We start from the raw sequence: 23270 nt of genomic DNA on the forward strand, positions 1-23270 counted from the left end.
GCATAGTTATAAACTGTTGAGTTTCACCAGCAGGGCATCTAAGAATGCTTCCCCGAGCATGAAAAGGGAACAGAGAAGCTGGAGTCACTTTCACAGGGCCTGGTTGGGGTTTCTGTGCCTTGGAGGCTTAACACGACCCACTCCCAAAGTGTCCTTGCCAAGGCCCGGGCACATTCTCCCTCCTCTGGCACAACTGCCCGAGGGCTGTGTCAGCACCTTCCTTCATCAACAGAGGCAGCTCTATTTGAAAGCTAAGGAAACATTCCTCCCTCTTCCATCACGGAAAGCCTCTATCAGCTCCTCAGTGGCTTCTGGCATTGGTTCGTCATCTTTCATTTTTATTTGAGTTTGTACCTGGCTGTGTAAGATATATTTGCAGCTGGGCATTGTGGCGTACTCTGTTAATCCCAGCACTTGGGAGGCGGAGGTGGGTGGATCTCTGTGAGTTTGAGGCCAGCCTCATCTACATATCCAGTTCTAGCCAGGGCTACATAATAAGAATCTGTCTCAGAAACCATGCAAAAAAATAAAAATAAAAATAATAAAAGAAAGTAAAAAGATATACTTGCTTCAAATAAGAGGAAATGTGTGATACAGGAAAATGTAGCCCTATGGACTTCATACATAGTGACCCATGAGAGATGTCAGGGGCCACCACAGGGGCCTCAGGACTTCTCAACAGTATGCAGAAGTATGGCTAGTTTTACAAGGGCAGACAGGGAAACTTTAAGGAAAAAAGCAAGACAATTCTCTACAGCCATCATGCGCCAAACACTCCCCTCATCCTGCCTTGCAATGGACAGGGTCAGCATGTTTTTTGAGGTAGGATGGTACAAGCTATTGACACGGGAAATGGTTGGGAGAGTGGGGCACGTGGGTCCTGACTGTCACTGAAAACCCAGATGCCTACAGGGATTAGGATAGGGTGGCCCTTGTCACATGGACGGACTGGACACAGCTGGGAATGGGATGCAAACACTTCAAGTTGCAGTGAACACATTCAGACTGTGGGCCACAGTCACACAACTCTGTGACATGAAACCAGCCCTACACAGGGGTCACACAGAAGCTTATCACTCTGGGCTCTCCCCGGGGTCAAGGACATAGACGCTCTTTTGGGTTTCCGTTTACCTATAGGGTCTGCACCAAGCACCTTGGTGTGTCTTGTGGGTGTGGGGTAACCCCACTTACCAGACAGCACCATCACTGGCTCACTGTCCGCCAGTGAAACTCCCCTCCGATCTGCACCAGCACCTCTGACAAGCCATAGAGGAAAGGGACCCCAAACGCCAGCAGCTGACACATGAAAAAGGAGTCCAGGGGGTTTTGGGCTACTTGGTGCCCAATTGAAGAAATGTTGGTTTGTAGGTGCTGGCTCATCCCCTTGGCCTTATCACAGAGGCCAAGAGAGTGACGCACCACCCAGCCAAACAAGGAAGTGAGGCTACCTGGACTTCTCTCGGCTGAGCTGGCGGCAACGCTGGCCAGTCCGTTTGCATCTGCAGTGGGGCCATCCTGCAGGGTTCCTTTGGCCTCCTAGAAGAGTCCATGAGAAAAAAAGAACAGTGACTGGCTGCAGCCCCCAGACTCAGGAGGCAATGACCCCGAGACTGGCTAGGCTGTCTATTAGAACTGAACCGTGTAGCCCTAGGAGAGGAAGTCTTCGATCCTCTCAGATATCAAATCTGTGATGCATGTGCATGATATATGTGACCCCTCCTGCCGACTTTAAGCGCTCTTCGGATGACTTAGACAGTGTAATCGCTGTGTAGTGTGAGGAGGAGCTATTGTACTACATTGCTTAAAAGAAGAGTCTGAACGGATTCAGTACAAAGTGGTATTTCCCCTCCATGGATGGGACCTATGATGCAGACTTCACGGACACAGAAGGCCAACTGTACACCTCTTCCCACCATCCCTCTGCAGTCAACCCAAGCCATCGGGTAATCGGCTTGAATGTTGTCAACGTGCTGTCCATGAAGTGATGAGATTACTCAGGCCACCTTGAGAAAACGAGAACAGACCAGTCTCACTGAAGCAGAAAAGAAAAAGTCGAGGGCTTAGACAATAACCCACGGAAGCAGGGCTTAAACAGGCAGCAGCCAGAGCCAGCCCTCTATGGGCAGCTTGGCCTTCCCACTGTAGAGAGCAAGGGTTGGCCCTCAGATGCTCGGGGTGGGGGCTTAGAAAGGGGGAGGGGGGACTACCGAGGCCGCCTATTCTCCAGCTATAAGAAAAAGGGCTGTGACCTCGGGAAGGAACCGTTAGTGAAGGTGAGCAGCAGGGTGCCCTTCTGTTCAGAATAAGCCCTAAGCATCACCTCTGAGACTGGCACCTCTAGATGCTTGTACACCTGGTGTGTCTGCAGTCAACTGCAGCTCCTCTCAAGTCCACTCATGGGACAGACAAGACTAACGGTCCCACTCACAGGAAGGAAGCTGTTACCTTTCCAGACAGAGGAGCCACTGCTGGCCTTTTCCTTTGAGCGTAGCCAGATAGTCGGTAACAGTAGTGCGGCTTACAGTAGAATTTGCCTGCAGACAGCAAGAAGCAAGGAAAAGAGGAATGAGCAAAACTCCACAACTGGAAACTCGGCTTGCTGGCCACAGGATGCCCCCGCCCCCAGCTCCCAGCTCCCAGCTCCCAGCTCCCAGCTCCCAGCTCCCAGCTCCCAGCTCCCAGCTCCCAGCTCCCCCTACAATCCAGAAAGGCCAGCCCGAAGCCTTTCCCTGTGTCTGATGTAGAGGCCTTCCCCCTTTGGGTGTGTGAAGGTTGTTGAGCTACCACCAATCAGTGCCCAGGGCGAAGATGTGAGGCTTGCGTGACAGAGCCAGCAAACAAAGTAGTAGTGTGTGAGGACAAAGACGGGGTCACATGAAAACCACAGCAGCAGTTCTGGGGGAGGCAAGAGCCAATACAAATGCAGGGTGGAACCAGGAAGGCTTCTGAGAGTTCCCGGAAGAACTGTCCACTCCCCTCTACAGCCATAGGCGCCTACCCCTCCCCTCCCTAGCCAGGGTTGGTCCAAGGCAGGCTGCATCTAAAATAACACGTGCTAAAAGTAACACAGGGGACTAGAGAGCTGACTTAGAAGTAAAGGAGTTAGCTACAGATAACCTGACTTCAATCCCAGAGCCCTGGAGAAAAGCAGGGCGTGGTGGTAGGACCTGGCAATCCCAGCATTCCTACAGACAGAGGGGAGGCAGAAACAGGAGAACTGGCCGGAAGCTTGTGGGCCAGCTACCCCAAAGTATGGTGTGAATTAGAAGAAACGGTAAGAGAGACCCTGCCTCAGCAAGGTGGGTGGAGATAACTGACTCCCAAAAGTTGTTCTCTGACCTCTACATGGGCTGTGCCATGTATGCTGATACATATGTACACATGGGCACACATATACACACACTTACATAAAACAGTAACAACAAAAAGTTTTCCATGGATCCTCAACAGACTGAATAAAACCCAGGGTGTGCTTCAATATAGCCAGGGCCAAACATGATTCACTAGGACTTCCAGCCACATCTACAGGCATTTACTGGGTCCTATGTAATGTGATGCTATCTCCCAAGGAGAGTGATGCCAAAACGGTTTGAAAGACCCGTTCTCCTTTCCAACCCAAGTGCTGGGACAAACTAAGAGTCAAATGATCCAAATCTGACCTCTAACTAAGGTATGAGAGGTGAGCATTAGTCCACCCTGAGGGTGGCGGCACCAGGAGCCCTTGTGTTGCTTTGTCATCTGCCAACAGAGACTCCCGCAAAGGTAAACCCAGGGGACAGACAAGGCAGAGGAAACAAGGACACATGGCAGCTCTTCCCTTTTCCTCCTCCCTGGTGACCTGAGCACATCTCCCTGTGTTATGTGTGCGGTGCACACACATTAAGTGTACAGGTGAATGAATGCACAGGAAAACCAGGGTGTATTCCCCTCGTTCACTTTCTGTTTTATTGCCTTGAGATGGGTCTCTCACTGAACTGGAAGCTTGTCATTTCATCAGGCCAGGGAGGTCACAAGGACATGCCACTGTGCCTGGCATTTTTATGAAAAAAATAAAATAAAGTAAGTACTGAGGACTCAAACTCAGATCCTCAGAGCAAGTGCTTTTACCCACCAAGCCATCTGCCTGACCCCTATACACTGTCTTCATTTATAAAAAATAGCGGACATATACCTTTATCTGTGTTTCTTTCTATGTTAAGTCAACTTTGACAAATACCTGGGAAAACAACTAGGAAGAAATGTTTACTTTGCTCAAGATTTCAGACGCCTCGGCCCAAGGTTACTTGGTTCCACTGCTTTGGCCCTCGCTGATGCAGGGCATTACGGTGGTGGGGGAAGAGACGTTCCCTTCAAGATGGCACGGAACAAAGAAAGCATGGGGAAAAGGCCAGGGACAAGTACATTCCCAGAGTTCATCCTTGTGACTACAGTTTCCCGCAGGCTCCACCTCCAAATGTTTCTGTTGCTACCCAATAATGCCATTAGCTTGTTTGTCTATCTGTGAGTTAAGCTACTGATGAAGTTAGCACTCCCATAAACTAGCTGCCTTCCAACAACCCATTGGCTAGTGACTGAGCGTCTAACGACGACTGTACCTGAGTACTTCAGACTTAAAGCCAATGATGGAAAAATTGCTGAGAATTTCACGGACTTCAGGTAATATTCACAATACATCACATTTCCTCAGATTTCTCACCAGCTGTTGGCACTCAGCCAGTACTTAGAGACATGGCACCGTGGGGGACATGTGACCAGTAAAGGGTCAGCTCAGCTTCTCTGTGGGTGAGCAGTTGATTTATGTCTTTTCCTCTTGTTTGTTTTGTCTTTAGTTTGTCCACTATACCTTTCATATAATCTGTGATAAGCCACTCTACTCTTTTTGGATTTTGCCCCCAGTAAATAGAAGATAGAATATATTAGGACCTGGATCATGGAGCACATTTTGGGAGTGTTGTATTTCATTCTTCCCACTCCCCAGGACTGGAATCTGGTGATTGCTGTGACCTTGGAGGACTCTTGTCTCTGAGACTGCTACTTAGAAGAGAGACATAACTCTAAAGCTCGCACTTTAGTCTGACTGCGTTTTATCACAGTTTATTTTTAAATTTTTTAAAGCTCTACATTTATTTGTGTGTGTGAGTGTGTGTCTGTCTGTCTGTCTCTGTGTGTATCTATCTGTGGGTATGTATGTCTAAGTCTGTGTGTCTGTCTGTATGTGTGTGTCTATCTGTGGGTTTGTATGTCTAAGTCTGTGTGTCTGTCTGTATGTGTGTGTCTATCTGTGGGTTTGTATGTCTGAATCTCTGTGTGTGTCTGAGCCTCTGTGTGTGTGTGTGTGTGTGTGTGTGTGTGTGTGTGTGTGTGACAGGCACAAGTGGGCAGATGTAGAGATCAGTGAACAACTTGCAGGAGTTGGAGCTGGTTCTCTACTTCCACAATGTGGATCTCAAGGAATCAAACGTAGGTCATCAGCTTGGCCACAACACCTTTACCTGCTGAGCCACTTCATTGGCCTGAGGCTTATAATTCAAGAACACTAATTACTTATTATTGCTTATTTTTTCTTAAGACAGAAATCCAGATCATAAGCTCTGACTCCTAGCTGACCAGTACTGGAACCTACTCCAAATCGTAACAAAATACAAGGGTTTAAGTTTAATAAATTAGGCTCAGACTCCAGCCAAAAGGTAATTTCCAAGAATGTTCCAGAAAACTGCTTTCTCTGGGAGGGCAGTACATGATGCAAGGGCCCAGCTGAAATGTGAGATCTCAGTTTAAGGACGACACCAACCTTCAGACTCTTTAGCCTGTTGGAGCTCACTTCCTCCCCAGGAGAGGGACAGAACTCTCACTTTGCCTGCTGAAACAGTTCATCATCACAGGCATGAGTTATGTGTGCTCCATTGATCACTGATGCTTCTTTCTTCTGGAGGTATGGATTCACATAGCCCATCCTGACCTTGAACCTCTGATCTTCCTGCCTCTGCCTCTCAAGTGCTGGGGTTATAGCAATGTGCCACTACAGTTGGCTTTAATGCAGTTCCTTATTCTCGTCCCCAAACTCAACTTTATTACTTTTGCTTTTTGAAAAAGAAAAAAAAAACCCTTTAATTTTTATCTAACTTTTTTTATGTGCCAGACACAATTCTGACCACTTTACATCTATCCATTCATTTAGTGTTCACACAACCCAGAGAGGTACAGACTGCTACTATCCTTCCACAGGGAAGGCACAGCCAGGCTAAGCTGCCTGCCCAAGTTCCCCATGGCCAGAGCATTGCAGACAGGAGACTGGTTCCAGAGTCTGCACTGTCTGCCACTGCACTATGGTTCCCATCTCAGGAAAGCCAGCCAGGCTGACACTGTGGCTTAATCACAGGTTATAGAGGACTCGATAAAGTGACGGACCAGAGATTATCTAGATGAAGACAGGGCTTCACTGTGCAGCCCTGGCTGGCCTCTGCACCCCACCCCACCCCCAGTGCCGGAATTAAAGGTGTGCACCACCACCATCACCTGGCTTACATTGAGCAACCTTGACAATCACACTGAAGGACACGGTGGGATGACACAGATGTGTGGCATTCATTCAACTGTCCGTGTCATTTAATGTGACATGGAGGCTGGCCTCCATCGAGGCAGATGAGAACTTTAGTTGAATGGGGCAAAAGACACGTGGCTTACATGCGCACAATTGTAGCAGGCGGGGCAACTGGAACATGGTGGCCGACTGATGTCCAGAGAGGTCTGCAGAGACCTTTGAGGAGGGGACATGTGGAGACAGGAAGGCCATGAAGCCTGTTCCAGCATGACTAGTGAAGTGTATTCTGTGTAGGGGACGCCTCAAGCAAGCTCCTATGGCACCAGGTGTGTCTTAGAGGATGGGAGTAAGATCGGTATACATTGCCTCAAGTGAACTGTGTATCGTTCCCACCAAATGTGCCAGCCCATGTGTTTAAAATAAAAAGACTGTGCCTTCAGCTATTGGAAGAAGTTAGGTTGTTGGGGTGTGCCTTGAACGGGATTGTGGGACTCTGGTCCCTTCTCCCTCTGTAGCTTCCTGGTATTGAGGTGAGCACCTCTGCTCAGCTGTACAGTCCTACCACATGCTGCCCTGTCACAGCCAGCCAGATGACCACTGGGCCACAGACTTAACACCTGCAAAATAAAATTCTTTTTTATGAAGGTGATTACCTCTAGAGGCGTACTTACCCTTCATCTCTACTCTCAAGAGAATGAGGTGAGGGTGCGTATATCTTTATGGGCAAAACCATGAATATGGACAAATTGGCTAGACCCTGAGGGAATTCTTTCCACGCACACTTCAAGATAGAAGGCTAACCAAGGTGACTGGAGTATCAAGGACAGTTCTAAGAGGTAGGGGTCCCACCTGCCAATCCCTCTCCTTGAGTCAAAGGTGCTGTCCAGAGAGTAAGAACAGAACCAAAAACCTGAATTCTTCCTCGAATGGGCAACTCTTTCAGCTCCTGGCTGAGCAGTGGATTTGCTAATTCAGGAAAGAGGCCATAGGCTGCAATGCTAGGAGCCCACCACTTGGCTCCCGCCTCTCCTCTGTGACAGCCACGGCTGCCTGAGTCCCACTCTTAGGAGGGTCTGCCTGACTGAAGTGACTTCATCATGACTCCCTCTGCCATGCTTTCTGGTCCCTGTACAGTCAACATGCCACCCACTGAGACACGGGCTCGGCTCATCCCTGGGAGGATTTAGTTCCCTCTCCTGTTCACCTAAGTTTCCTTATTATTTTTAAACAAATTTGACCACCCCTCCATGAATCCTCAGCACCATGTAGGGATGGCCTTTGAGTGACGAGCCGGCTGCTATTTGTTGGCACACTTCTCTTCCTTCTAACCAAGATCTTTCCACAGTTACAGCAGCAGACCTGGGCCACTGGCTATGACATGTTGATGTCAGACAGAGATTACAAAGCTTGGGCAATTCAATCCGCTCCATAAGGCAGAAACCTGGGATCTATTTTGCTTGCTGTCATCTATCTAAGGCAAGGAACACGAGTTCTAGGAACCCTCATCACGCCCCTTTTAGGCCTCCAGAGTCTCATGTAAGATAAGAAAGTGTGTGATGTGAGGGGGACATTTACGCTACCACTTTCAAAGTCTGGTGACTGGAGAAATATTTTTTAGAGAGTCTCAGAACTAAAAAAAAAAAAAAAAAAAAAAAAAAGGAAAGAGATGGCTGAGAAAGGTTAGTATAAAGAAAATAAAAAGAGGGATGGGGCAAGGCTCAAAGGTTTCTGGCCCGGAAGGAGAAAGAGGTGGCACACGTGGTTGCTGCCATGACCAATGTGCAGAGACTCACCGTCCTCGATGTCATAGGCGTAGGCTGACAGGCGCAGCGTGGTGGCGCAATACTCGCACTTGAAGCAGCTGCGATGGAAGAACTTGCCCTCGGCGCTCAGCCTCTCCATCACGTAGACCCGCTTTTGGCAGAAATAGCACGTGTCGCTGCCCCCCAAGTTCTGCGGGAACTCTTTCTTTATGGAGCCCTGTAGGGGGGTGGGTGGAGGAGCATATCAGACTTTGTGGCCTCTCTCTCTCTGTGAGGATGACTCGGGTCACATGGATGCACACCACAGGTATTAAACGACTACAAATGCTCTATCTGCGGCTTTCCTGAAGAGCAGCTCTGGGAGTAACGTCGCTCCACAGTCCCCTCCTGAGGACCCTCAGTACAAGCCGGGGTCTAAACCTGTGATGCTCAACAACCATGGGATGCTTCTGATGAAAGAGCCAAGCTTTCAGAATTTCATAACAATCAAACCAACTATTCTGCCGGAGTTCTGCTTGGGGGACAGAATAAATATACATATACTTAGCGTTCATGTGCACACATCCCCTGAATAGTAGAGGGACCATCTTTAAAGAGGAAAGTGCTTTTCCACAGAGCATTCTAAATATCTACCACAGTCCTAGAAATTCAGTGATCAAAATTGAGACCAACTCAAGAAAGCTACCGGGTGGCAATAGAAATCAGTTAAGACCCTCAGAGCAGGCGAGGGCCACTCGCCATAGTACCATGACTAAAGACAGTGCCCCTGGAGTATCTCTTACCAGTTCCTTCTTGTCTAGAAGGGTTTTGGGTTGCTCTTTCCTTTGAAGCTGATTGGCTATCTGCTCAGCCAATGAGCTCACTCCGCCCGTGTACATCTTTATATACTTCTATTGGTTGGAGATTACACAATGATCGAAATGAAGGGAAATGAGAAGGAAAAAAGTGAATTAAGGAGACGACAGGAAAAACATTCTTCGACGGGTGTAAAATACACAGTGCGACCACAAACCATGCCAACACGGTGACCACAAGCAGAAACTGGGCAGTGAGCGAAACACCGTGCCAGGCTCCACGCAGTGGTCAGCACACACATGAGCAGCAGTGGAGACAATCTTCCACAGGGAAGACCTTGGTCCTTCATGTTTTTCTGAGTCCAGTTCTGGGGATAGGGAGGTAGAAGACAGAATGGACGCAAACATGGAAGAGAAGATGGAGCCTGCATCCTGGGTGCTCAGAGAGTCTGAGGGTCAACTCCAGGCAGGCGGCGAGGAGAAGGTCCAGTGTGCTCTGGGAATAAGCTGACTGCCTCAGGCTGAGAAAGAAACCAGGCAGATTCTTGCAGATATTGATGTCCCATGTAGACAATAGCAGTGAAGAGTTCTGGCATTGCTGGTAATCCCCTGCCTCATAAACCGACCCACAGCGTCTGCTCCATGCAGCAGACCAATCCTGAGCTCTTTGGGAAGAAGCCTCCCTGGCCATTTCCCCACTAATATCAGGCGGCAGCAGGGGTGGGTGGCATTTGAGAGCAGAAAGCCAATGCCCATCTACCCAAATGTGGAGACTGGATTTCTCCCAGACTAGGTGGGACACCAAATCACAAGCTACATCCTAAAGGAAGCTGCTCATTTTGCCTCAGGAAATCAGGTTTCTGGCCCTGTTTTTAGAGATTAACAACAAAGGAAGTCAAAATCCAAAGCAGAGTGTAGTGCCATACATTGGTAATCACAGCACTCGGAAGGCTAAGGCAGGAGGATTGCCGTGAGTTCAAGACTAGCTTAGATTATATAATGAGATAGTCTAATCCCTTTCTCAACACACACAGATCAAACTAATTCAATCTTCCTTTTTGCAACAATGAAGAAACAAACAGGAGAGATGCCCATGTCTGCATGGTAAGCCACCCTGCTCACAGAGGTCTGGCACCCTGTGGCCTAGCTTGGATCCTGTCCTGGGACTACAATCAGTCTTGTGGGGAGTCATTTAGAGACGTGATAGGCAGGACTCTGGGTGGAGACAGTGTATGCTACACCTCTCACTGCAGAGAGTAAGGAAGGCTCCCAGCCGAGTGGGAGTGTCACTAATTTGGATGCAGAATTACAGCAGGTACCGTTATCCCAGAGATGGCGTCAACCCCCTAGTAAGTGGCTGCAAGGGACAAACCTGTAAAGCCACACGTAAAAGGGCTGCTGGTTCAAACAGCTCATGCGCAGGTTCTGAGAGGCCAACTCTGTAAGTCTGGGAATGCTCACACTTGAGAATACTTCTCACTAGGCTCAGCTAAGGCCTGGCTGGAACCAAGCCTGGAATCAATATTTTTCCAGCTCAACTAAAGAGACGTCCTAGGATTGGCTGGCTTCCCCTGCCTTTAATCCCACATATCATGTCCATTAGTAACAAAGACAAACAAGTCTCTTAGACTAGGGACTTTGAGAAGCACACGCCTGGGACAGGTAGACACAGGGTAGAGGAGAAGAGAGACAAGAGCCAAGCTCTCCTCTGAGAGCTTTCCTCACAGGATCGGAAAGTCACATTTTCTTTGCTCTGTAGAGAAGATGACAAAGTGCCCACCACACAGACCCCTTGCCCCACTGTGTGTGCCCAGGACCCTTCTCTGACGGGGCCTATCTCAGCAGCCATGGCCTGAGGCTGCATGCACAGGGGCATTTGTCATTCAGTTCTTGTGATGTAGCAACAACTCAGGAAAGTACCCGCCAGACAGATGGACTCAAGTTCTGTTTGTTTCTGGCATGAAAAGCAGCTGGTTTTCTTCTTCCCACTCCCAGAAGGGTCGAAGTGTAGGAATCGCTGGGCTCACCCCACTGCACACCACACACATGCATATGCTCCTGCACATATACACACTGGCTAAGAATACGAAGCATAGGCAAAGGCAGCAGACTCTCCGATCCCTAACAAATAAATTCCTTGGAACTGGATCGAAGTCACCCAGAATAAAGCAGGGTTCATTCCACACACGATTACAAGAAACACCGAGAGTGTTGTGTGTTCACTATTTTACTAGGAGTTAGTGACGGCACGGCTCAAATTCTGTAGCATGTGATTATTAAGAAAACGCAGTCTTCAGCCCAAGGTTGACAAATGCTATCAGTATCGGACACAGCTTAACAGCGGGTTTACTCTGACAGGCTGTGACGTGTGAAGCACTCAAAGGCGCTAGCACCCTCTCTAACATGGGTGTCTGTGGCAGCCCTCACATACACACAGAGAGGTTCTGAGGAGCCAGGCAAAGGTGGAAACCTAGGCTCCCTCGGGTAGGTGACACCTGTGAAGGTAGAGCAAGCAGAGGCTGCAGAATATGGTTTTGTCAAGTCCAGGCCATGCTACCTGTCGGAGGGAGTCAGAGGAGGGAGAGGCAGGGCGGGTGGAGGAGCGGAGACTAAGGGAGAGCTCCCACTGGTCAACAAAAAATCGACGTGAAGGCTCGGGCTCTGGCTATAAAATACAAGGCGGAGAAAAAAGAGCAAAGTACATGTTAAAAGTCAATACCTCAAACAGGAGATCTGAGTGTCAGACGGCTTGACTGTTTAACTGCAGAATGTATGTGGTAAATAAAAGCAGGTCTTCCGATTCCCAGGAGGAAATGAGCTTCATCTACGACTCCCATCTGCTTCCCGATTGCCCAATGTGTCCTGCTAGGCGGGCTGTGGAGCCCATCTCTGAGCTATGAGCACCCGTGAAGCCTCAGGGCACCCTGGCTTGCTGTTCTTACTAACTAGGTTCACCACTGGCTTCTCACAGGGCCCTTGCTGACCTGTGCAGAGATTTTCCCTTAGCAGAGACATCTCACGGCCATTCTAGGTCTCTCCTGACAGAGCAAAGAGTGGGATTGGGACCCTCATTGTCCTCTGCCAGGATTCAGGGTGTACCCTTGTCCTGTGGACAGTGCCCAGGCCCTTCCCCATCTCCTAATGCCAGAGCTCAGGGACGGCCCATTCACGCAAGGTGTTCAGGATGGCCGTTCTGCTTGCTAAGAGGCCAGAGAAACTGAGGGCGTGATCCGGGGACTTAGATCTAAACACCCCTTGTCTTCCTCAGCTGGTGCAGCAACAGTGGGCAGGATCTTTCTCAGTGCTGGCCCACATAGCCATCAACTCTGATCTAGAGGGGAATGAGGTAACGGACATCCTTAGTTTTCCCATTCTTAGTTTATACCCCGATACAATCTACAAATTGGGGGGGGGGGGAATAAAGGTGCTGCCCAGACTCCAAGGAGCTGCATCCCTTCAGTTGACATCTCAGTGTCAGGGCAGCGACAAGGCAGTGTGGCAGGTATCTGGGCATTCCCTATCCTCTGCTCCAGGTGTCCGACAGCTTCCAGGCCCTGAGTATAGCACTCAGATGGTGTCAGTCATTTGAACCCAGGACAAGGAGCAACTATCTCTGTGGATAAGTACCAGCCATCAAAAGGAACGAGATGACCGGAATGTGGAGCAGTCACAGTGCGGGGACTGAGTGAAGGAGAGCTACACAGAGTGAGGGCGTGCACCGGCAGGGCTATGGAGTGGGGAAGAAGTCCTGAAAAGAATGGAAGTGGTGCCCCCGGTATCTAGCCTGAGCCCCACACTGAGGATCTATACACACCAATTCCTAGGAAAAAACACAAGTCCTTGCATGCTATAGTGTCATTTAGGCACATCCTGTGCCCACTGGGCACCTGTGTCCTGGACCTCAGTTTCTTGACAAGCTTCCTTTCACTCAACAAACTTCCTCACTTCTTTTTCAGATGTTGCTTATTAAAAACCACCAACACCTCATTAAGTATGCATGCTTCAGAATCTAGGGCACTACTCTGCTCTCCTGCCTATGATAGGGTCTGGGAAGAAGGAAGGAAAAAGCTGTGGACACAGAATCAACACCGACTTCCCTACCAAGTGGCAGATAAAATGGTGCTGGGGACAGGGAGGGGCAGAGGCCAGCCAGTCCCATCTCCGCTCTCAACCCTCTCCTGCTGGTAGTTTCGTTCAAGGGAAGAGAAGACGGTGCTACTGCCTGTTTCCCAGTGGACACAAGATGTGTCCCGGCTTGCTGCCTGGTCCTCAGTGCAGTTCTCAGACAGCAAAGGCAGGAGGAAGGCGGCTATGAAATCACCAGGAACTGTGAGACATCAGCTCACTGCAGATCCTTAAGGATAGGACCAATGCAGAAAGCTTCACAAAGTAAGTAGGCTAGGGGGCTTCATAACCACATTCATTGAAAAAAAAAAATGGAACAGTAGCTCATTTTAGTCAGTGACATCTCTGCATTTTGTTTTTGTTTTTAAAGAAAAGAGCAGCTCCAGCTTTTCATTATGCACCCTGCCATTGGCTGCTTCCCCTGATTTTCCTGTCTGACTTCTCCCCAAACTCTGGTAAGAGCCTCAGTTATTACTAAGAGCTAAGGCTGTCACATCCATTGTCATAACCCGAGGCTCCTCTCCCAGTTCTCCAATGCCTTTGGGCTATCCTTGTCTATTTTGGAGGAAGAAGTAGTAAGGTCTTGGAATGGAATAGGAGAACAAAACTGGGAAGTCACTATGGCCCACTGCAACCTCAGAAGCACCTGGGTTAGCATCCAGTCTGAATGCTTTGCAGATGGACACTCTGCCGCCAATGCTGTCGTGTGGGACAACGCTGTTGGCTGAGTTCTGGCTCTTGGCTGGGTGACAAGTGTGCATAAAGCTAGGAGAAGGGACTCCTCTCCATGCTCCCTTCCCTCTGCCCCGCCACACAGCGTGCCCCAAGGGTCGGCGCTCAGCATCCCATGCCACAGGCTCATGCTTTTACCCTCTCGTGGTGGGGGATCTGCTTGCCACGGCTGTCAGCATGAAGATTCCTGTACATCTGTTGGCAACAAAATAAAAACTTAAGCTCCATCCCAACTCTCTTTGGACCTACTCGGTAAAAGTGGGAGAGTTAGGCAAGAATTCAGGGTTCACGTTTCCATATATCCCCAGCCCCAGACTTCCCTAACCAGCTGTCCACAACCCCACTTGTACCAAGTTCCACGATCTGGGACAATTTTCTGCCCATCTGCCTCCAATGAGGCCCCCTACACAGACCAAGAACTGCGGTTAGTACAAAGGTGGAACAATTGTGTCTTTCACACAGTGGCGTAAGATTGGAGGCATGCAGTGGAAGGCTTAGGGGAGTCGGGTTGGCAGGGAAGCTTTCCACAGCAGGAATGATGGAGAGATGAAAACCGGATGAACAAAGGATGGTTACAGAGTACAGAGTGCAGAGGAGACTCTAGGGCGGGGAGCAGGAATGCGGGAGATGTGTGTGGAGACTGGCGGCATTCTCAGTTAATACAGAGGATCATGGGAAATCCTAGGACAGTCATGAGGCTGCTTCAGTGGACTAAGGTGGCAACGGTGGAGACAGGAGAACCACACTAACAACTAAAGTTAAGTTGAGATGTCCATCCTTGGGAAATGAATGCCCAGTTCCGATGACATGCTGCCACAGGCAGTATGAGCCCAGAGCTGGCCTCCAGCGTCTCACTGCTCCCACTCAGTTCGGGGCCATTGCTCACCTGCCGTCTTGCATAATTCCTTGGCCTCTCCACCCTATGCCTCAGACTATAAAGTGGAGATGATGGTGGGACCTGCTCCACAGTTACTGTGGGGACTGACTGAGAGACTGAGGGGCAGAACAAATGCTCGAACTGTGAGCCCTTATTTAGAGGAGGCACAGGGCAGTCACAAGGGCCAGCACAACTCAATTCTTAGGCCCACGGGCGGGAGGAGGGCCTGTAAAACCAGATGCATCTGTTAGTGGTAATCTTTGAGGTAGGCTACCTTTGTTATGAAAATATCCTTTCAAAGATTCTGCTTTCAGAAGTGGCTTTTTTTTTTTTTTTTTTTTTTTTTTTAAATAGGGTTTCAGTTCAAAGGTCAGCAGGTGTTCTGTGTACACACACAGTATTGGTGTGTCCATCCTAAACGTGTGATTGGGAAACGTGTGATTGGGTGGTCAACAGCCACATGTGGCTGGCGGGTCTCAAGTGCAGTTTGTTTTTGTTTGTTTTGGTTTTCAAGACAGGGTTTCTCTGTGTAGCCCTGGCTGTCCTGGAACTCACTCTGTAGACCAGGCTGGCCTTGAACTCAGAAATCCGCCTGCCTCTGCCTCCCAAGTGCTGGGATTAAAGGCGTGCGCCACCACTGCCCAGCCCTCAGATGCAGTTCTTTAGCCATCTGCCTGGAGAGTGAATGGGTGGCTAGGTGGGTTAGGAGAAGCTGTATAGAAGCCAGGCTGTCAGTGTCAGGAGGACCACACCCATGCAGTGAGGCCGCACGGGGCTTTCCTGTGGACATCTTAACTACAGTGCATAAGGCAGCAAAAGAAACATGGCTTCTTTAAGTGCAGTCCCATAAAAATGCGTGCCTCCTGGGACTTACAGATGTTGGATCTGAGGTGAATATAGCTTATGCTTTGGTCTGTGGCTGTCCTCCCCATGATAGGAACTAGACCAGTACATGCAGGATCTGAATGCACAGGGCCCTCACCTGAGGTCCCAACAGAAATTGTTGGCTTGTAGCAATGAGGTTGGGTTTTTTTTTTTTTTTTCTAACAGTCATCTTTTAAAAACTTATCTCTGAAAAGAGGGGTGACTGAGCTGGTCCCTACATTCGTAGTGTAGGTAGCAGGACAGACAGGACATAGAGCATGCAGAGGATCACCTGCTGGCCACTGCGCGCCCGGCAGGAGGGTGGAGTAGGGGGAGGAGAGAGAGTGATCACTTTTTTGGGGCAGGTCCGAGAGCGTTCCTTTTCCCGTCGCTTTTACACCAACAGACACAAACAGAGAGAACATTGTTGAAATGGGTGGAGGCTGCTCCTGGAAGGGATGAGGGGCATTTGCATATTTTGCACCCTTGACCACCCTCCACACCACCTAACTCTGTGTTCAGGGTGACTTATCAAGTCTCTTGGACCAGAGCCTCAAGCAAAAGCAGCCTAGGTCACTAAACAGCTGGAGGGGAGGGGGATCCTTGGTGTAATGCTCTGTAATGTCAAGGATCGAGGGCTTTATCAGAAAAGATGGACACCCAAAAATGGGCTTGATTGTAAGTAGATGGAAAAGGTAGATAACCCCCATGTGATATCACATGACTTATGCACACCTGATTACACTGCAGCAAAGCAAGTTCCCACTAAGCCTCCTGTGGCCACATTCCATCAATGTCTTAAGTAAGCCCCTCGCTCACATCCAGCAGTTCTAAAGACTACACAGAAATGCCAGGCAACAGGCTCTACAGACTAATTGCAAGCTCATCCTTCATCTGCCTGTACCACATATGCCCTTCCCTGTGGGTGGGTCCGTGGTTCTCAAAGATGCTTCTCAGGATTTGAGAAACAAACACACATTACTCCGGGCCTTTCTGGTACTCTGGTACTTTCCAGGAGATTCTCAGCTTCCTGTACAGACTGCTGTACAGGGAGGAGGGTGGGGTGGGGAGGTGTGGCAGCTGTAAGGTCAGAAAAACATCTCCACTGTGTGTTCCCACCTCACATGACAATCTGCTTCCAAAGCTAGGCTGGTCCATGTGCCGTCTGTCTGCAGGACATACTTCTCAGATCAAAAGGAAAGGGAGGGCAAAGGACGAGCAGCAGTGTTTGTACTGGAAAGAACAGCACAAAGCCATTGGCAAGCAGAGCTGTTGCCCGTTTTCCTCCTTCCACACGATGACCTAAGTCGGAAAGGGTTCTCGGGCCAACTCTGCCAAGGAACGCCATGCCTGCCACACCTCCTGCCTCAGCAGAGAACCACTTCAAGAGACGGACGGTGAGTCACAGTGAGGTTCTGCCTGGTGGAGATGAGTGGCCAGCCAGCAGTGGCCCAGGCACCCCCTGCTCTGAGTCCCCACTGTCTGGAGGGTCTGAACACATCTCTAGCTTTCAGGAGACAGTCATCTAGAGGACCAAACCTAGAGTTGCAAACAACCAATGAGAGCATTCAACGTTCCGCAAGGACAGAACGTGAGGGACGGCGTGTCGGCATCACCTCTGTGGGTACTTAGTGTAATTCATGACCCAATGCAGCCTAAAGGACCAGATGGTCTAAAGTGTTTTCATTGCTCACCGTCACCGAGGCTCTTATCTGCCCAAGGCTCTTTCTAACTAATCTTTCATTCCAACCTGCTGTTCACTGATGGTGACAGTAAAGGAGCCAGATGACAAGTCCAACAGGCAGGAACAACAACAAAAAGCAGTCCCTGCACAGGACCTGGCACAATGCTAGTGTGTAGAACCAGGTGCCTGGTGACCTTGCAAACTGCCAGATTTGGCTTCACCAGCACAGAGGCCAAGACCCAGCCAAAAGACTCTGAGCTACATACACTGGCCCCTCCTTCCCAGCACAACCAACAAAGCTGCACCAGCCCAGACCGCACACAGGGCCACCCATGTCCCCACTCACAGGTGACACCAGACCTTCCTGTTCTGTGCTTCTGTTCTAATCTCAGGTCTTTTTCAGGAAGGATAAGACTTTACGATTTGAAAGTCTGGGTTAGAATTCACCTATTCCCTTCCATCAAGACTTTAAGCAAAGGACAAAAAAGGTAAAATACAAACTTTGGTGATGTCCTTCAGAAGGCCTCCCTCTGTAAGTAGTTCCTACTGAGGCAGAAGTTTACCTTCTGTTGTGAGTTTGCACTTTTCTCCAGCATTTTCGTTCTCCCTCCCTGGGCCTGTCTTCCGCATGGAGTATTATGAGGTTAGAAAGAAGCGTTTTCTTCAAAAGGCAATTTCAGTTGTCATCTAACTCAGCACTTCTCAGCGCTTCCAGCAGGAGAACCAGTAAGGCTGGCCAAGAGAGAGGCTAACAGAACCCAGGCTCAGCTCGACTCACCTCAGCGCCCTATCCGAGTGGAATGACACCTGCTACCTGGAAACTCATCCAGCATCGCCCCAACCCCAGCAATCAGCTGCTCAACTGTGACCATGGGGAACAAATGGCAGACGCTTCTCAGACTGACCAGTTGTCCCTCTGCCCACGCGTGGGCCATTCCTTTTCCTGACTGTCATGATAAACAGTTTTCCAGGAGTCCTGAGAGGAGATGTTTTGTTTGTTTGGGAGTGGAACTAAGGAGGGAGCCCAGAGTCTCATGAAGCTAGGCAAATGCTCTCCCACTGAGCTATATATACAGCTCCCAAGCCCCTCACCAAAACACTCCGACAGAATCCCAAGGTGGGTGGGGAACCACCCATGAACGTTTTGTATTGGTCTGGAAGAAACAAATGCATAGCTCATGACTAGTTTCATATTTCCTGCCTCAAACCAAAAGCCTTGCTTCCCCAGTTCTCACAAAGAACAAGGTCACCTGCAGATGGGCTACTAAAAAGCCAAGTTGGGAACAAAGACCCAAAGGCTCAAGTGCCACACCTTGACGAGTTCCTACATCTTCCATCTACCTTCAACACCACGCCAACATCCTTCCTAAGATGTTCCTCAAATCCCCGGGAGCTAATACGATCACGGAATCAGACCAACACCGTCTATCAAGTGTTTCCTAAAGTCACTACTCAAAGTCCAGTGCCTTCTTGCCCCCATGAGCAAGGTTTTCAGGTGGGCCAGGAGCAGGGATGGAGTTGGAAGGCCAGTGGCAGCCCATTGTAGACCCCAGCAATTCCTTTACCTGTTTCCACTGGGGGATGGGAGCAGGGCGACCCTGCTCTGGCAGGCAGCAGGATGGCTGGCTGACCCCACGCTCTTGTGTTGGCTATGACACACACAGGACACGTGTGAGCGGGGGCAGAACATGGAGACAAAACAAAATAAAATTCATTAAGGTAGAAGACCCAGAAAGGTACCTGTAGAGGACAGACACACATCTACAAACTGTGAAGAGGTGGGCAGGCCAAGTTAACTCTTACCAAGTTACATTAATAAAGGAAAGACAATGGCATCCCCAAACCAAAAGCAAGTGCAGAAACGGGGGGGAAAAGGGGGAATCGACAAGCTGTGGTTCTTGTTATACTTTTCCCAGCCTGAATTCTCTAGGGTCTAGACTACTACCTGATTTGGAAAACTAATTCTCCCATGAATGAGGAAAGCAGCCTTCCACTGGAGGGCTCCAGGGTAAGCCACCATCCCTGCTGTGACACAAAGAGAAAAGACAGGGGTGGAGACATTAACCTGAAGCAAGGTAGGAGAAGCAAAGGCAGGGCTGCTGCTGCCCCACAGGAGCTACATCTGCAAGCAGAGAAGATGAAGAGAGACTGAGCCGTCCTCCCTACTGATTCCCTTTCAGGTGAACAGGGAGCACTGTAACACACTTCAGAGACTCCGAAAACGCCAGGCCCTTCTCTTTAAAGAAGTTTAGTGACTTTAAAGAGCAAGGAGGGATAAGACGTATGTGGCCACTTCAGGCCAGGAACTGCTGGACTCTCACATGTGGCTCACACTCCTGGGAAAGAATCTTAGCCCACAGGAGCAGGCCCATCGCTGAGACTGTGCACGGCTGTATCTTATCAAGGACGAGAAGCAGCTAAAACACCCACCACAGCTAGAAACGGGGGAGAGCAATGTGCACACACCCTGAAGATGCCTGTGAGCTGAGGAGACGCCGGGGTACGCCATGGTCAAAAAACAAAAGGCAGAAAAGGATGCGTGTCCCCAGAATGGTCTCCACATGAAAATAAGAATGTCTCCAGAAACAGTCCAGAAAGAAACGAGGCAAGATTAACAGATTGTAGATGCCTTAGTCACCTCTACGACAGCTGCCAGATTTCCTCCAATAAGCCCTGTTCTTTTTCTTTTCTTGAGGTGGATCATGATGTAGGCCAAGCTGGCTTTGAACCCATAATATTCTTGCCTCGGCTCCCCAAGCACTGCTTTCACATCACATGCTGGCTACGCGCTTCTTTTGTAATTCAAGTGTGTACGTGAGCGAACACATACGTGTGTTTGTAGACATCCATAGAAATATGTTTTAGATCTCTCTACTGATTTTGGTCACAGATTCCTTGAACCTGAGGTGAAGCTACTGCAGCTATGAATATGTAAGACTCAGACAGGCACAAGCCCGGCCCACGAGTCTGGGGTCTGCGGCATGCCCTAAGACCTTCCTTCCTGTACTGTGTGGCTATTCAGGAGCTGGGCTTAGGGCTTACCTGTCTCCTCACGCCAGTGGACTGAGCAGGCGCATTCTCTTCAAACTTGGCCAGCAGCTGGGTTGCCATATACTTTACTTTGTTCTGGTTCCCAATGGCAGCATCCATCCGCCTGTCGGTCAGAGTGCTCACCAAGGTAGGTCTTTCTCCTTTGTAGCTCCGGGAAGGCTCCTCCTGCCCAGTAGAAAGCACCCAAGATGGGTCATGGGGAACCTCTAATAATCTTTACTCAATGTGTGGGCAGGAATTGCACAGTAGCTTCAAGCTGTTTAAACAGCACTCTGCAAAGTTCTGATGTGAAGACTTCTCAAGACCCTAGGATGCAAGGCACCAACGGGGCACACAGACCTGCGCTGGCATCACCAGATCTCAGCAAAGCCAGCGTCCTTTGCCAAATGTGTGATTTTATGAAGAGAAAGTCTGAGCACACGCACGTGTACATTCCTTGCTACTTTCTGGAAAATACAGTGAAGGCAAAAGCACACAGAGACTCTCCTAAGAGATGATTATGCAAAGGTATAGTAATTGCAACTTCAGAATTAATAATTTAAACCAGGTGGCTGAAGAGACAGCTCAGTGGTGAGGACCCAGGTTCTATCCCCAGAACCCACAGGAGACAGCTCATAGCCACCTGTAATTCTAGTTCCAGGATATCTGATGCCCTCTGGCCTCCCCAGGTAGCTGCACATATATGGTGCACATAAACTCACACAGGCACACAAATTGACACATTAAACAAACATACAAACCCTCAAACTGAAAGGGATAATTTAGTCCATCAGTCCTGACACAAGCCACAATGAATCTCACCTCTTCTGATTGACTGGTTTTTCTCCTCTTTCCAGCCCCATCCGAGTCCTTTTCCTTTTTATCCTGCACCAAGAGAAGATGCAGACATGAGCCTGGTTATCTTCCTTGGCCATCAGCTCTGACGCCACTATTAATGTGACTGGCGTACACAAACCTTGGGCGAACGCTTCCGAGAGATGGTCTGTCCGAGCTTGCTCAGGAAGGAGATGGGGGATTTGGTGCTGGCTATCAGGACAGCTTTCTCCTCTGCGTTCAGGTCCAGGGTGTCTGTGAACAGGAGAGCAATGCTCACTTAGGACAGTGTCACAAAGCCCCGAGATCTAGGCTCCCTTATAGGGGACTGGCAGGAAGGAAGCTCACAGATCTCTAATGGGTGGCTGACTAGGACAGAGCATGCGCCTCCTTAGGAGACAGCACAAGGATGCACACTTAGGACATTTTCTTTTCATCCACACAAACAAAACCACCACTCCTTACGCTTCAGGCACAGCAGCCCACATTTCTGCTTTGTAAAGGTTGGACTCTGCCTGTGGCCATCATAGCAGATTGCCCAAGTTAAATTTTGATGAAAAAAACTTTAGGCTGGGGTGGAGAGCTGAGAGATACAAGACACAGGGCCGCCAGTTTAGGGGACATCAGAGGCCATGTTCTTCGAGAACATGTATCTGAAGAGAGGCTCTCAATGAAAAGGGCTACTGGGGTTCAGGGTTTGGGTTGTAAAAAATGCATATCCGGTTAGGAAAAGACACAGGTGCCTCTAATGATATAGGGGCTTGAACACTGTGGGGAGGAGGGCACAATTAACTGTGGATTCTAATTCTTCTTCTCCTTCTTCATCATCTTCTGTAAGGGGGGGGGGGCGGCACACATGGCTCCAACCTGTGTGGTGGTCAGAGGGCAACTCTGTGGAGCCAGTTTTCTCCTTCTGCTTTTCTGTGGGGTCCAGGGATTGAACTCAGGTCGTCAAGTTCTTACTGTGTAGTGGTAAGCACCTTTACCCACTGAGCCATCTTGCTGGCTGGTGTTCTAATATTATATGACTAGCAAGAGCAATTTTGAGAATAGTGACTGAAAATGATAATGAGCCATAATAACCATAATGGCTAGTTCTTAGTATTATACCACATTCTTAGTATAGCACAGTATTATTGTAGCCACCACTCTTAGTTTACACAGGGAGACTGAAATGTAAGGAAATTAGAGAGTCTGCCCAAGGTGGAACACGTGGAAATAGTAGAACAAACCCTAGGTCAAACTCTGTGGCCAAGACTTTGAAGCACAATGTTTGGCCATAGCGGTGTCCTAGTGCGGGGACACTTACTGTCACTTACCATAACCCAGAGTGATCTGAGAGGAAAGCCTTGATTGAGTAACTGCTTAGGTCAGACTGGGCCGGGAGAGGAAGCTGTCTGATTATTAACTGATGTGGGAGGACCCAGCCCCACTGTGGTAGCACCATCCCTAGGCAGATGGCCCTGGAGCTACATAAGAAAACTGTGAGCAAATAGCAAGCAGTGTTTCTCTGTGGTTCCTGCCTTCAGGCTCCTGACTGAGCTCCTACCCAGACTTCCCTTAAGGATGCACTGTGACCTAGACATGTAAGCCAAGCAGACCCTCTCCTCTCAAGAACTGCTTTTGGTCATAGTTCTTATTACAGCAACAGAAAAGGAAACCAGAACAGGTTGCAACAGAAATACTTTGTGGAGCCCTACAGAGTGTTGGCCAAGGCAGCAGGCTAAGAACCAAGAAAATATCTCTGGAATCACTAAGAGAGAAAAGCTGCAAGGGAAGCAAGAGAGGGAAGAGGTGCTGAAAACCCCGCAAAGCACAGAATCAAAGCAGCAGCGGAGAGGGAGCACAAGACATCACTGCAAAACACTGGCGAGAGGAACACCAAGTCTGTGAGACAAGAAACAGAGGCCCAGGGATGTAGCTCAGTTGTAAGGAGCTTACCTGATATTCATGAGACCCTAGGAACAACCACATACATACACACACACACACACACACACACACACACACACACGCACGCACGCAC

General features: G+C 49.3%; 1 protein-coding gene across 21 annotated transcripts in view; it reads right to left on the minus strand.

The window, feature by feature from the left end:
- Positions 1-23270, minus strand: part of Mical3 (microtubule associated monooxygenase, calponin and LIM domain containing 3) — a 194537-nt gene that overhangs the window by 64208 nt on the left and 107059 nt on the right. For 12 of the 21 annotated variants that reach the window (XM_076940475.1, XM_076940473.1, XM_076940476.1 and 9 more), the window contains 11 exons: positions 21387-21499; positions 21233-21295; positions 20423-20596; positions 18946-19029; positions 15989-16087; positions 14094-14150; positions 11656-11763; positions 9087-9194; positions 8335-8521; positions 2446-2534; positions 1449-1536 (listed from right to left, as the gene is read on the minus strand). In XM_076940475.1, coding sequence (XP_076796590.1) covers positions 1449-1536; positions 2446-2534; positions 8335-8521; positions 9087-9194; positions 11656-11763; positions 14094-14150; positions 15989-16087; positions 18946-19029; positions 20423-20596; positions 21233-21295; positions 21387-21499 — 1170 coding nt within the window. Of the gene's footprint in view, positions 1-1448; positions 1537-1903; positions 2004-2445; positions 2535-8334; positions 8522-9086; positions 9195-11655; positions 11764-14093; positions 14151-15988; positions 16088-18945; positions 19030-20422; positions 20597-21232; positions 21296-21386; positions 21500-23270 lie in introns of those variants that run through there. The other 9 variants (XM_076940486.1, XM_076940490.1, XM_076940488.1 and 6 more) reach the window with 3 other exon arrangements.

Source organism: Arvicanthis niloticus, chromosome 9 (assembly GCF_011762505.2).
Source record: "Arvicanthis niloticus isolate mArvNil1 chromosome 9, mArvNil1.pat.X, whole genome shotgun sequence".
In the NCBI taxonomy this organism is placed as follows: domain Eukaryota; kingdom Metazoa; phylum Chordata; class Mammalia; order Rodentia; family Muridae; genus Arvicanthis; species Arvicanthis niloticus.